This window comes from Myotis yumanensis, unplaced genomic scaffold (genome assembly GCF_028538775.1).
Source record: "Myotis yumanensis isolate MYYU_CA2020_CCGP unplaced genomic scaffold, mMyoYum1.0.hap1 SCAF_4, whole genome shotgun sequence".
In the NCBI taxonomy this organism is placed as follows: Eukaryota; Metazoa; Chordata; class Mammalia; order Chiroptera; family Vespertilionidae; genus Myotis; species Myotis yumanensis.
Genome location: NW_027223755.1, coordinates 93,334,041 through 93,348,292, shown reverse-complemented (window position 1 = coordinate 93,348,292; position 14,252 = coordinate 93,334,041). Strand labels below are relative to the sequence as shown.

Here is a 14,252-nt window from a genome sequence, read left to right as displayed (position 1 = left end):
GATTGTGAAATGCCCATGCACCAACTCATTTGTCCCACTCCCAGCTCGGTGTTGAGTTGTGCCAGCAATGAAGAAAATGTTCAAGGGTTCTTTTCTGCTTGGTGTGGGAGGGTGGGGTACCCCGGGCTTTTCTCTGGCATTGCTTTTGAACTTTCTGGTGTCTACGCATAGTGGCTGATTTCTTTGTGGCTAAAGGTTAAGCTGCTCCCTGTTAGCTTGTTTAACCCCACCCACCCAGAAGGTTGACTGCTTTGTGTATATTCATATGGTCATCTGCTTGTTACCTTTCTCTACTTGTCTATCCTCCAGCACGAATTAACCTGTTCTTTTGTTTTGTTTTTCTCCCTCTAGATTATTTGCTCTCTAATAATTATGTAAATTCTATCATTGTACATAAGTTTGACTTTTCCGATGAAGAGATTATGGCATATTATATATCGTTCCTGAAAACACTTTCGTTAAAACTCAACAACCACACTGTCCATTTTTTTTACAATGAGGTAAGTGACTGCCGGGGAGGTGCATTTGGATGCAAAGCCAGCTGGTCAGAGCAGCACCTTCTGTCCGGGTGGCCTCCTGTCTGTCTACAAAGCACTTATGTGCTTGTTCTTTCTGATTTTCATAGCAACATTGTGTGGCCTTGGCATGCTTACTTTTTAAAATTTAATAAGTTACCTTTTCATTTCTTATGTAAAATTCAATTATTGCAAACTGAGAGCGGTATACCTGGCAGGGAGAAGTGTGTGGAAGTTTATTTGGGGGTCGTGTTACCCTGTGGGGAAAACAGGAAGTCCAGTCAGACCCAGTTTTGCCACTTCCCTGCTGTGTGACCTTAGAGAAGTCCCAGTGCTCTAAGCCTCAGTTTCTTCCTCTAAGAGATGGGGATGGTAATATATACCTTGTAGGGTTTTTACAGGGATTGAATTAAATGAGATGATGCCCACAAAGCACCTAATATGTACCTGGCTCCCTAAAGTCATAGCTATTCTTTTAAAGTTATATAGATTTTTTTTATTGATTTCAGAGAGAGAGCGAGAGAGAAACATCAATACGAGAGAGAATCACCGACCAGCTGCCTCCTGTACACTCCCTACTTGGGAATCGAGCCCGCAACCCAGTCATGTACCCTGACTGGGAATCTAATCATCATCTCCTGGTTCATACGTTGATGCTCAACCACTGAGCCACACCAGCCGTGTGTTATTGCTGTCCTTTAGAAGTTAACATCCCTAGTAATCCTTGGGAGAATTACTACACATTTAAATAAATAAATTGCTATTGTTCCCACAATTAAAAGTAGCTTGAACAATAAAGCCAGTTTATCTTATACCAAAAGTTACAGATGCCAGCTGTCCTGAGGCTGGTCCATCCTGTGGCTAACCCCTTCACCAAGGACCAGGCTTTTCCATCTTCCTGCTCTGCCGACCATACAGTTGGCATCTTTTCCTCAGGCGTGGTCCTCATGATCTCAATACGGCTGCAGCAGCTCCAAACCTCACATGCTCACATGCCACTGCTGAAAAGCCTGATGAGATCACTTTCCTTTTTGGTTTCTTTAACTTCCCAAAACCTTCTTTCCCAGAAGCCTCCCAGCAGACTTCCTCTCATGTCTCTCTGGTCAGAACTGTGTCACATTTATCACACAGTATGTCTAGAATTTGGGAGTGGCCTGGCAGAGCATTTCTGGCTTGATATCTCGTGACGCGGCATCATCTGAAGGCTGGATTAGGGTTGGCATTTCTGTTTCCCAGGTGGCTTGCTCATATGGCTGGCCAGTTGGTGCTGGCTTCCCCTAGAATGAATGATCCAAGAGACCAAGGCAAGCTGGAATACATTTTATGACCCAGCCTCAGAGGCCACACACCATCACTTTTGCCATATTCTTTAGGCCACAAAGAGAGCCTGATTCAGTGTAGGAGAGGACGACAGAAGTGTGTGAATACAGGAGGTGAGGATCATTGGGCCATCTTGGAGGCCAGCTATCACACAACCACTTGCTGTTTGCATGGCAGGTGTCTTCTGATCGGTGGTTACATATGCTGTGAAGCCTCGAATCTAAAATCAGATCATAGTCCCAAACATATCCTTTGAGTTTGAGCAGAGTCCATCTAGCTATTTCCATATGATGCAGCAACAGTGGCCTGAACCTCGGTTTTGTTTGTCTGGATTGGTAGTGGGGAAGAGCTGGCCTCAAAGGGAAGAATACTAGCTGCCAATCACAAAAAACTGTGGCAATTTGAAAAATCAACATTGTGTGGCCTTGCCACGTAGTAGGTGCTCAATAAACATGTTTAGAGACCACTTAGATGACATTAGCATTTTCTGAAGGGCTCTTCCAGGTGGAAGAAAACCCACCTGCAAAGCTCAGATCAGAGAGAGAAACACTATCCCTCCACTCAGGTGCACCTGGGCTTCTGTGCATCCAGCTAAGAGGGCAGGATGCTGGGATTCTGGGGCCAGAGTGATGCTTCTGGAAGAAGATCCTGCTGGTCACCAGAGGAGTGGTGGGAGCCTCATTGTTGAGGTGGGCTTGGTTTCCTCTTTCATGTGGGCCAGTACAGTTGCTACCAAATTGTTAAGTGCACACTTGACTTCTGGTGCTCAAAGTCGTGTTTTTCTTATCAGACAGTGGTAGTGGCTGGAGGTGGCCTCGTCCCCACTCCCTTACTGCCGTGAGTGCTCCTCAGTTGGCTCTGGAGCCTGTGGGAAAACTGGCCAGAAGACGGCAGCCGAGTACGCCAGCTTTCTCTTCTAGGCCCTCTTCAGGGGAGTTCTGTGGTTCTGAACTGTTTTGTCTGTTCTGATGATCCCTTTTTAATGACAGACTATTCCTAAGACCCTCCTCCACCATGATATTGTATACACTTTTAGTATTTCCAAATGGAGGAATATATAATAGGCAAGAGAGATGCTGGATGTAGTAAAACTTGACATTTGCTTTTTTTTTTTTTTTTTTTTTAGCAGCATCTAATAATAACCAGCATTACTACTGAGTACTTATTAGGTATCAGGTGCTGGAGTTAGCATTGTGTTTGAAGTAACCTCATTTATTCCTGGCAGTTATGAAGTGGGAATTATTATCCCCATTTTCTAAATGAAGAAATAGAGGCTTAGAAATATTACATCACACAGCTAAGAAGTGGTAGGACAGATCATTAGCCTGGGTCTGGACTGTTTTCTATTCCATGATCTCCCTTCTCCATTCCTTCCGACATTCCCCATTGGGAGTGAACCACTGGCTTAACGTCCATGTTGGTAATATTTTTGGGGGGTCTTTGACTGATGTCTGTGATAGGATTCAGAAAGCCGGGGTGGGGGCAGGCCTGTCTTATGGGTTTGTAACTTCTTTTTGGTACTTCTTTTGTTTTAGCACACTAATGACTTTGCCCTGTACACAGAAGCCATCAAATTTTTCAATCACCCTGAAAGCATGGTTAGAATTGCTGTAAGAACCATCACGTTGAACGTCTACAAAGGTAAGTTTTCCTTATGATTTCTGCCTCGCAGCTAGTGCTCCCTCTCAGGAGCTCATTTACTGTAGCTGTGGTTGCTTGTCTCACAAAGGGCTTGTAGGCATTGGACATTTAGCTGGCCCCTTACAGGAATTTTGTACCACTGTCTTTTCCCTGCATAGTCAGTTTTGTCCCTTATTCCAGTGTCATGTAAGTTATCTTAGTGCTGACACAGAAGTAGTAGTGTTCTAAGAGAGGCACATGTGGGACTTGGAGTGGTCATGTGATAATTAGATAAAACAGAGTTATCTTTTAAATGTTAGATTTAAATTTTTCTGTTTTGGCCTATAAAATATCTTCCAGGGGGTATGTTATCTTTAAATCATGTATAAAAGCATTTCACATCATGAACAGCAGGGGGCAATATTGTATTCTCAGCCTGCTGCAAAGCCCTCCTTTCTTTCAAGATGAACTTAATACCCAAATCATTGCCTCCAAGAGAAAGGCTACCACAGCTCCCTGCCCACACCAGCACCAAGGCTGGCTGCACACAAGTCCCCTCTCCCTCCCCAACCTGGACTTGACCCTCAGGGTAATACCTTCTGGTTAGTTTCCCTGTAATCACCACACTGAAGCTGGGTCTGTTTCTCAGGGACCAAAGGGCTTTGGCCTTCACAAATTCACATGTTGTTACTTGAGATGACCCCTAATTGGGAGGGGCAAGAGCTCCTCAGGGACTCACTCCAGCCTAGCTCTGGGATTGTGTTAAACTGAAGAGCCTTTCTAAGAGCTCAGTGGGGCCTATCCAGAGGTCGAAATTTGAGGGCCTGGTTAGATGAATCCAGTCCTCAGACAATTTTTAATTGGCTTCGATATTTTTTGAAAAATTATATCGTTGTCAGTATTTTTTTTTTAATCCTCACCCGAGGATATTTTTTCCATTGATTTTCAGACACAGTTAAAAGGAGGGGTGGAAGGGGAGGGGAGGGAGAGAGAGAAACATTGAATGTGAGAGAGACACATTGATTGGTTGCCTCCTTCATGGGCCTTGACTGGGGCCGGGGATCAAACCTGCAACCCAGATACATGCCCTGTGACCCTTCAGTGCATATTGAACCTGTGACCCTTCGGTGTGTAGGCCGACACTCTAACCACCTTGCACACCAGCCAGGACTATAGTTGCCAGTATTTAAAAATTAGAAGATCTTGGGTAATAATCTGGATTTTTGACTTGAAAATGCAGATTTGGCTATTCTGGGCTCACAGTCCTGCAGGATGGTGGTGAACCTGTGCTGAGGAGCAGTGGCCCCCTTTGCAATTATGCTCCCCAGTTCACTGGCCAGGCCTGCTGGCTTCACTCACTGAGTCCTCTGCCAGCCTGGCTTCTGAGTTTGCGACCTGCTCCAGGCTGCAGTTCTGCTGCCTCCTGTTATCTGTTTTCTCTTGTTCTCTTCTAACCTGTGTCTTTTAGTTTAGATGCCTCCTGCCCTAGCTCTCTCCCTCTGAGCAGCTGTCTCACCATCCCAGTTCCTAACCCTGTTAACCGTTGTCTGTTTTTTGCCTTTCCTTCAATGACGAGTCCCGTGTTCCTTATTCCAGTGTCATGTAAGTTATTAACCTCTGATTTTTCGCTTTCTTAACTTATCATTACATGTATACACAGGAAACTTGCTTAAGAATGTAGCTTTCATTGTAGTCTAGCTAAACACACCACTGATAAGTAGGCTTTCTAATGCACTATTAAAGTTGAACTCAATTAATTAATTTTATTAATCATAAAAATAGCATAAGAACTGCCTTGATAAGTATAGTTTTATGAATAAAATAACCATTTTCAAGTATTTTCAGGGAAAACAGAAAAGATTCAGATAATAGTAGCTGACTTTTTTATTATGGTTTCTTTTTTTTTAAATCTCCCCCAAGTTATTTTTGGTAGCTTGACTCTTTTTTTCTCTTCTTTTGTGAATTTTCCCAGTGGATAACCAGGCCATGCTACATTATATCAGAGATAAAACTGCTGTCCCTTACTTCTCCAATTTGGTCTGGTTCATCGGGAGCCACGTGATCGAACTTGATAACTGTGTGCAGACTGATGAGGAGTAAGTGACCTTGTGGGGTACTTGTTAGGTAGACAGACAGAGTGATTAGGGGAGAATTTCCTTTTTATCGAGGAAAAATAAACATTAGAACAAAACTTACTCGCTTATGTGTAGGCATGATATGGACTTACATACTCTGAAAGGTTCCACCCACCTGTCTACTTTTTATAATAGTGGGAAACTGGAGACAACTCAGATACCTTCCAGAGAGAATGAGGGTTAGTAAATTCAGTACACCTGTAGATGGGGTGATAGGCGGCTGGTAAAAAGATGAAAGTGATCTGTCAGCTGGTGAATGAGTAAACAAAATATATTTGCATACAATGGAATAGTATTTGGCAATAAAAAGGAATGAAGCGCTCATACGTGCTGCACCATGGATGAACCTGAAATGCATTGTGCTCGGTGAAAGAAGCCAGACACAAAGGACCACGTATTGTATGATTGCATTTATATGAAATGTCCAGAATAGGCAAATCCATAGAGACAGAGAGTAGATTAGTGTTTTGTAGGACTGGAGGGGGGGCAGTTATGGGGGAAATGGGAAGTAACTGGCTCTAAGTTTAGGTCTTTTTTGAGGGGAGGGGATAAAAAAGTTCTAAAATTGATTGTGATGATGCTTAGATAACTCTACAAATACACTAAACCCATTAAATTTTGTGGTTTAAAGGGGCGAATTTTACGGTATGTGAATTATATCTCAATATATCTGTGGGGTTTTTTTTGTTTTTGTCTTTTTAAAAAGATGAAGATGGTAATTTGGGCCCTAGAGTAATGAATAGAAATTCCAGAGAAAGATTTCTCCAACCGGCACTCTTGGTCTCTTGAACTAACTAATTTTCTGTTGTGGGGCTGTCCTGTACATTGTAAACTGTTTAGCAGCATCCGTGACCTTTACCCACTAGATGCCAGTAGCACTCCTTTTGCGGTTGTGACAATGAAACATGCCTTCAGACATTGCCAAATGTCTCCTTTAAGATTGCAGTCAGTTGAGAACCACTGTCCCAGAGTGACAGCTTTGCACAGACTTGTGATAGTCACACCCAGAAGGGCTCAGGATGATAAAGGGACTCGGGAAGGAGGTTCCCTAGGGGGAGGGGACTAGAGAGAGAGCATATTCGATCTCATGTTGACAAAGAAGCAAGAAGGGGTGGGAGCAGCCCGGGAGAGGTCAATGGGGGGAAAAGGTGACATATGTAATACTTTAAACAATAAAGAATTTAAATTAAAATTTTTAAAAAAAGCAAGGAAAGGTAGATGGCAAATCTGATGGAGCAATTTCATATGGATTTGAGCAGGTGTAGATATGAAACATAAGGAGGCAGTTAACTCCAGAGAGAAGAACAGGTTATACAAGGAAGGACATGAACCCCTAGTCCTCTGTTTGTCTCTGCAGTGAATGGCTATGATAATGTCAACATCAGTTGTTAATGACTATTGGGGGGAAGGAGTGGAAGGAGCACAAAGAGTTCTGTCATAACATAATGCAGAACATAATGCGGCTCAGTCACAAAATAGAGGTTCTCTCCGATTTTACCACAGAAACAACTAAAAGTTAAAAACCACCTCCTGTGGAGAGTGGGCAGGGGTGGGGGAGGTTGGTCCAGGAGCTGCTATTTTTTTTTTCTTATCAGCTTATCAGTACTATTTGATTTTTAAACTCATCTGCATATATTGCTATGATAAGAGTTTTTTAAAGTAAAGGTTTAAAAAGTAAAGTGCATTAGATATCCTGTGGGAGAAAAATTTCCACAGTATCTTAAGTGGGGTAAAGCTTGTGAAAGGTGTATGAATGTTCTAGGTCTCAGGTGGGCTGTGGTCCATCGGTACTCATTACACCAGTGGTTCTCAACCTCCTGACCCTTTAAATACAGTTCCTCATGTTGTGACCCAACCATAAAATTATTTTCGTTGCTACTTCATAACTGTAATGTTGCTACTGTTATGAATTGTAATGTAAATGTCTGATATGCAGGATGGTCTTAGGCGACCCCTGTGAAAGGGTCGTTCAACTGCCAATGGGGTCTCGACCCACAGGTTGAGAACCACTGCATTACACGATTAGGCTTTACAACATGTATTTGCCATAAATACTTACTACATATCGTATTCAAGTATAATAAAGGATGATTATCCAAAGATATATAAAAGAAGCAAAATTGATCCCGATTTTAAAGTAGAGATGACTGGATGGATAGATATATAACACCTGCATCTTAGGTGAGACTGTGGGGAGATAGAAATGTGGAAAAACGGAATGTAGGGACACAAGTCCAAAAATATCATCTGTTAGTGGTGGAGCTAGAGGAGACTTTGCTTTGCTTTATTTTATTTTATTTTATTTATTTTCTTCTTCAATTTTCTGTCTTCTAAAATGGCCATCTATTACTTGAGTAATACCCATAATACAAACAAAATGTCTTACCCTATCTAGATTACTTTTTGTAAGAGATACCACTCTGGGGGTGGGGAAAATGAGCCCACCAGCTATTTTAGGGGCTCTGCATCCTTTGTGAGGCTGACACTGACTCACCCATGGGGCCAACCAGCATGCTATTGGTTCACTACAAGGAGATAGAGACCCGCTGGGGCCTGAGGTAGGATGTCATGTCTTTGCGCTCTGTCCCACATAAGGTCAGGGCCAGTGGGTCCCACGTAGCTGCTGAGGCCTGCTTTTCTCCTCAGAACTCCTCTAGAGCATTTTAATTAGCAAGGATTTATTGCTCCATTAATACTGCTTATCTTGGGAGCAAGGGGATCTTGCCACATTGGCTAGTGGCTCCTCTTGTGAAATGGCTTGCCAAGAGCTTAGCTGTTTCTTTGCTTTGTTTACCCATCTTTTTTTGTGGTTGTGGTGGTGGCTGGGGGTGGGGGTGAGTTATACTAGGGCCCCCAGAGGGTGGGGTACCCCAGGAGTCCCCTAAAATCAACACATTAGAGTGGCCTAGGTCCTTTTCCCTTTGTGTCCCCCACTGGTAGGGCAGGATAGATGTTTCTTGAAACTAATTCAGATATTTGCTGTATGAATGAGTGCACCCAGTGACCTCAGTCTCAGGCCATTGGTCTAGGTCCAAGGGCTCTGAGCTTTGGATTCCAGACTGAGGTGGTCATTTTTATTGGCAGGCACCGGAATCGAGGAAAACTGAGTGACCTGGTGGCTGAGCACCTGGACCACCTGCACTATCTTAATGACATCCTGATCATCAACTGTGAGTTCCTCAATGACGTGCTCACGGACCACCTGCTCAACAGACTCTTCCTGCCCCTCTACGTGTACTCACTGGAGAACCAGGACAAGGTGGGTCTGGGGGCCTGGCCCATTGCTCTGCGGGCTGAAGGTCTTCAGAAGGAGGGAAGGACAGTCACCTTGAATAGGCCTGAGCTTTGCAAGGGGCCACAGCTTCGAGCCTGCGAGCAATTCCTTTCAAAGCACACTGGTTTTCTTTTCCTTTCCTCTTATTTCCTGGAAGTAGGGGGCGGGGGGAGGGCGAAGGAGAAAGGAGCGGGCCAGGAGTGTGTGTGTGAAGGGGGTAGATTGTAAAAACTGTAAAAGTGAATGAGAAAAGAACACTGACATCAGAATGAAACAGGAAACCTCTATGAATTTAGGTTTTTGGCTTCTGTGCATCTTTCTCTTGAGGTGTTCTCATCCTTGGTAACTTTTTCTGGCAGTTGCCAGGGTTAATTGATTTGGAAAAGATCCATCCAGCCACAAAACTTGCACAAAATGGACATGAAGGGATGGAATGCACTTGAAAAGCTTCCAGGGCAATGACTGTCCCCAGTTAACAGGCTCAGAGTTCCTCGTGGGGAGAATGCCTGCTTTTCTTAAAAGTGCACATCCTCAGGCGTCTTCCCCTTTTCAGGGATGCTGATCCATTGGGTCTGGGATGGACCAGAAATCTCCATATTTAACCTGCCCCCTCCTGCCCCCAGGAAATTCTGAGCTGGTAGTTCTCTGCTTCCCCCATGAGAAATGCTGCTTCAGGGAGTGGAGGCCTCTGCCCAGTCCCTCCCAGAGTTAAGGGGCAGAGGCCTCAGCAGGAGGTGGGACAGAGCCAGATGTGTCTCACAGGGGTGCAGCTTTCTTTCTGGAGGTAGAAGATGGAGATTCTTACTAAAAATAAGTAAATGGAAGAAAATTGCAGCCCTAACCAAGTCTAGCAGAGGCAGCTCTGGAGGGCAGACAGAAAGCATGGGAAGTGGCTTTTTCAGACCTGGGTTTAAATTCTATCTCTTCCCTTTTCTTACTCTTGACCTTGGACACGGCAGTTAACCTCCCTGAGCAAAACCAGGGTCCTGAAGATCTCTCAGGGTTGGTGTGAGCTAGAGCTCGGTGAGGCTCAGTGCAAAGGAGAGGCTTTTCAGAGGCTATAATACCGCAGTCTCCCTGCTCCATTTTAAAAGCTCTTCCTGAGAATAGGCCCCTGGGGATTGGGGGGGGGGGGGGGGGGGGAGGCTTTCCTGGCAGGCCGGGACTTGGGCTCTCCATGTCCCAGCTGGGAAAAATTAACATTCTTGGTAATTTAAGGAGCCAATTCTTCTTTTGGGTCCAACCTCTAATCCGTGACTAATGATGAAAGATTTCTCAGGTGGAAAAATCATAGTCTTGCAAATGGTATTGGTGGTGAATTTCTTTTGCAGAGTGGACTTTTGACTAGCTAGCGCCAGGCCAGAATAACTCAAGGTCCGGGAGGAAATTAGGGGACAGGGTGCCTCTTCTCCAGACAGATGGCTTTTGGCTGCATGTATTTTGTGCTATTCACTTGTGTGACCTGGGCTTCTCCCTCTTTCTTTCCCCTCAACGTTCAAGGGAGGAGAACGGCCCAAAATCAGCCTGCCGGTGTCGCTCTATCTTCTGTCGCAGGTATGTTTGATCATGTGCCCATTTCCCCACCACATGAAGGGGACCTTGGAATGCTGCTGCCCCTCAGAAATTTCCCGTCACATTGTCCTATCTTCTCTCATAGTGTCCCCCGTCTTGAAATAAGATAAGAAAATAAATGGGGGTTCTGTTTTCTACACACCGAGTAGAGGTGCCAGTATCTTCTGCATGGTAGTGGATGGAAATTAAACAAGAAATAAAAAGTAAATCTAACCTGGCACTTAGGTAGTTGAGTTTTACCATGAGGATTGAGGTTTCCAAAACAACCAAGGAGTGTTCTAAATACCCTGGAAATGTGGACTGTCTGGGTCTTATTCATGGCATTTTGAAATAAGCCCCAAACTGCAGGACTATTGTGTGCATACACACAGCGACCCTGGTTTAATAGACTTCCACTAATGAGGCTGTTTTTAAAGGCTTTTGTCATGGCTCTAGTTCCCAGATTACCTTCTGGAAGGTATCTTGTAGCAGCCTCAGTTCCCAGATTTGCGTCTTAAGCCAATTTGTCTGCCTCCCCCCCTTAAGTGTGTTTCCTTCTCGTAATTATGTAATATTTACAAGAAGGGAAAAACTCCATGGCGACCCAGTTACATAACTTTAAAAATATTTTTATTACAAGCAGTCCAGACTTTCAGGCCATCTCATTAGACTGTCAAGTAGTCAAACGTTTGACCAGAGCTCTGTTCTCACTTCTGCAAATGGCACAGGCATTTATTTGCTTTGCTGAGAGAATGTCCTTCTAACTTGGTCCCTGGGCCATTTTGAGTTTGAGGTGGGGCTGTCTCCCATTGGCCTGAGGCGAGAGACGCAGACCCAGCCTCCTCCCAGCGACTCAGCTGATCAGGATCTGCAGTGGCCTGCTCACTGTTCACTCCTAGCGTCTTGTTCTGGGGGCTCTGTTTGCTTGGAGCTCTGCACTGCTGCTCGCTCCTTCTGAATGCCCCTCTGTGAAACAGAGCTCAGTGCAAACCCCAGCCTCTCCTGGAAGCTTTTTCCACCACCTCATTACAAATCCGCCAGCATCTCCGCTTGGGATTCTGGGAGTCTGGCAGGACCCAAGCAGGCCAGATGCTCAGCCACAGGAATCTCACGGAACACACCCTCAGGACGATTCTTCTGTGGGAGTCTTGCAGGGCAGGGTCTCCTCCAAGGAGTGAGGGGTCAGACCCCCCCCGCTTTACTCTGAGAACCCCTTTCCTCCTGCTTGTTAGTGAAGGACCAGCAGCTCAGACACCTAATTACTTGTTTCAGTAACTCACAAAAAGCACAGCTTGTCATCTGGTGTACCTCAGCTTCAGGAACAGCCCTTCCTCCCCTGCATTTTCATTTAGCTTTATTATAATGTTGCCTAAGTGTGTGAAAACCTCAAAGCAGGTATAAACCCCATGTTCTTAAGCCTTACATCAGATCATCCTTGCCAATTATTTTACAAGCACAGCCACAAAACCAAGAAAATTCACATTAACAACATTAATTTAGTATGACAGGATTCTGTCCTGCTGAAACTAAACTGCCACTGGTAAGGAGAGTGTGGTGCAGGTAGGCTGGCCCAGCTTTTCAAGTCTGGCCTGCAAACACTTCCATATACCATGCAGTGACTGGCTCTCCCCTTACTTGTTTTTCTTCATCCAGAGCTCAGGAAGGAATGAGCCTGACTGGGTCCATAGGTGGGAATCAGTTGACTTTTGTCCAGTGGGCCCTTAGTAGGCACTCACTGAATGTGGATTGACTAAAAGAATAACTAACTGATCATTAAGGTCACATTCACATAAGGTGCACAGTAGGTATTTGTGGAATGAATGAACTCAGTGATTGGGATTTGTTGTGTAGTTAAGTGTGGCAATAATTTGGCCATGAGAAGGTGAGAAAATTTACCTACCTCATCATCATAATTGCTAGTAGTTGAATGCCTTCCAGAGCCCCGGACATGGGCGAATTCATGTGATCATACTATGTATTCTCTATGATAGTAAACATGTTTTGTGTGTGTGTGTGTGTGTGTTGTGTGTTTAAGTAAGTAGGTAGGTACTACATTTGGCTATTTTGCCTGTACCTTTAATTTGAATTGTATTTATTTTATTTAACAATATATTCACCCTATTCAAACAATACAAAGTGACATGTAGGGAGGGGTCTCCCTCTGAACCCTGACCCCCCAGGCACCCAGTTCCACTGCCCAGAGGCAGCTGGTGTTTCAGGTTAGTTACAGGGTTTTCCTCTGTCCTTCTAGAAATGTTCTCTACCAAGGGTTCTCAATTGGGAGTGATTGCAAAACCTTTCTCCCCACAGGGGATGTTTGGCAATGTCTGGAGATGTTTTTGGTTGTCATAACTGGGGTGGGGAGTGCTACTGGCACCTAGTGGGTAGAGACCAGAAATGCCGCCAGATATCCTACAATGCACCGGACAGCCCCCACAATATAGGATTATAGCCTGACAATAGTGCCGAGGTTTGAAACCTTGTTCCATGCATATATATATAAAAACAAATACAAATGTGCTCGCACACACCCTTTTCATATACAAATAGTAGATAACCCTACGCTGTGCTGCACCGGTTTGCCTTTCCATTTTAAAGCAAAGTAGCAGGTGTGTCTGAACGAGCTTTGTGAGGCAGTTTTGAATACTGTGATTCCTAAAGCTGTTCCTCTGAATATTGGGCAACAGGGTGGGGTGGTGGGGCCATCCCAGATGGCCCAGTGCCTTCTGATTTTGCATCCTGGCACAATTCAGTCTATCTCTGGCTCGTGTGGCTTTTCTTCCCCACAGTTTCCACACCTACCCATACTGCCATGAAATTCTGGTGTGCCGAAGCCCACCGCAGGGGCCAGCGCTCATTCCAGTGGTGGATCTCTGTGTAGCTGACCCTTTGCCAAGTCCTTGATTGGAACAAGACTCACCAGCCCCTTCTTCCCTTATAACTAAAGTATTGGGCCGGTGCCTTCTAATCTTTTTCATAATCGAATTTGACACTGAAATGCCTGTGGAGAGGAAAGAGTGTGCTGGTTTGGCTGCTCCTTTCCCACTGTGCTTTACTGCAGCGGGATTTGGCCTCACCCAGCCATGAGGGACAGTCTTGCTTTTAATGCATTTCCTTCCGCTGACGAGCAGCCAGCCAAATAGGCAACAGTCTGAATGAAGCGGGGGAGGGGCAAGCCTAAAGGAGAAACGTGTAACTCATTTCTCTTGAATGTCACCCATTCTTTGGATTTTGTATCACAGAGATTGCTGCTTAATACGGGGCTTGTGTAGCCCAGTGTCACTGCAGATCAAGAAAGGAAGATGTTGAAAGACTGCACACTTTATTTATTTATTTTATTTATTTATTTATTTATTTTTTAAAAATATATTTTATTGACTTTCCACAGAGAGGAAAGGAGAGAGACAGAGAGTCAGAAACATCGATCAGCTGCCCCCTGCACACCCCCCACCGGGGATGTGCCCGCAACCCAGGCACATGCCCTTGACCGGAACCGAACCCGGGACCCCCCAGTCCGCAGGCCGACGCTCCATCCACTGAGCCAAACCGGTTTTGGCAAGACTGCACACTTTAATGCAAATCCCATTTCTTCTCTCTCACCAGGTCTTCCTAATTATACATCATGCACCCCTGGTGAACTCGTTAGCTGAAGTCATTCTGAATGGTGATCTGTCTGAGATGTACGCTAAGACTGAACAGGATGTTCAGAGAAGTTGTGTAAGTCATTAGCGTTACGACTGTTTCTAGACCTTGATAAGAAGCCATGGCTCATTTTGTTAACTTGTGTGTTTCTCTAAAACCGGAAACCAACTTTCTGCTTACAGCAACAGTGACGTC

General features: G+C 44.8%; 1 protein-coding gene across 3 annotated transcripts in view; it reads left to right on the top strand.

The window, feature by feature from the left end:
* The window catches only part of CLEC16A (C-type lectin domain containing 16A), a 227,042-nt gene that overhangs the window by 23,929 nt on the left and 188,861 nt on the right, over positions 1-14,252 (top strand). For all 3 annotated transcript variants that reach the window (XM_070412976.1, XM_070412975.1, XM_070412977.1), the window contains exons 4-9: positions 352-500; positions 3,371-3,476; positions 5,428-5,551; positions 8,675-8,849; positions 10,365-10,418; positions 14,019-14,132. In XM_070412976.1, coding sequence (XP_070269077.1) covers positions 352-500; positions 3,371-3,476; positions 5,428-5,551; positions 8,675-8,849; positions 10,365-10,418; positions 14,019-14,132 — 722 coding nt within the window. The remainder of the gene's footprint in view (positions 1-351; positions 501-3,370; positions 3,477-5,427; positions 5,552-8,674; positions 8,850-10,364; positions 10,419-14,018; positions 14,133-14,252) is intronic.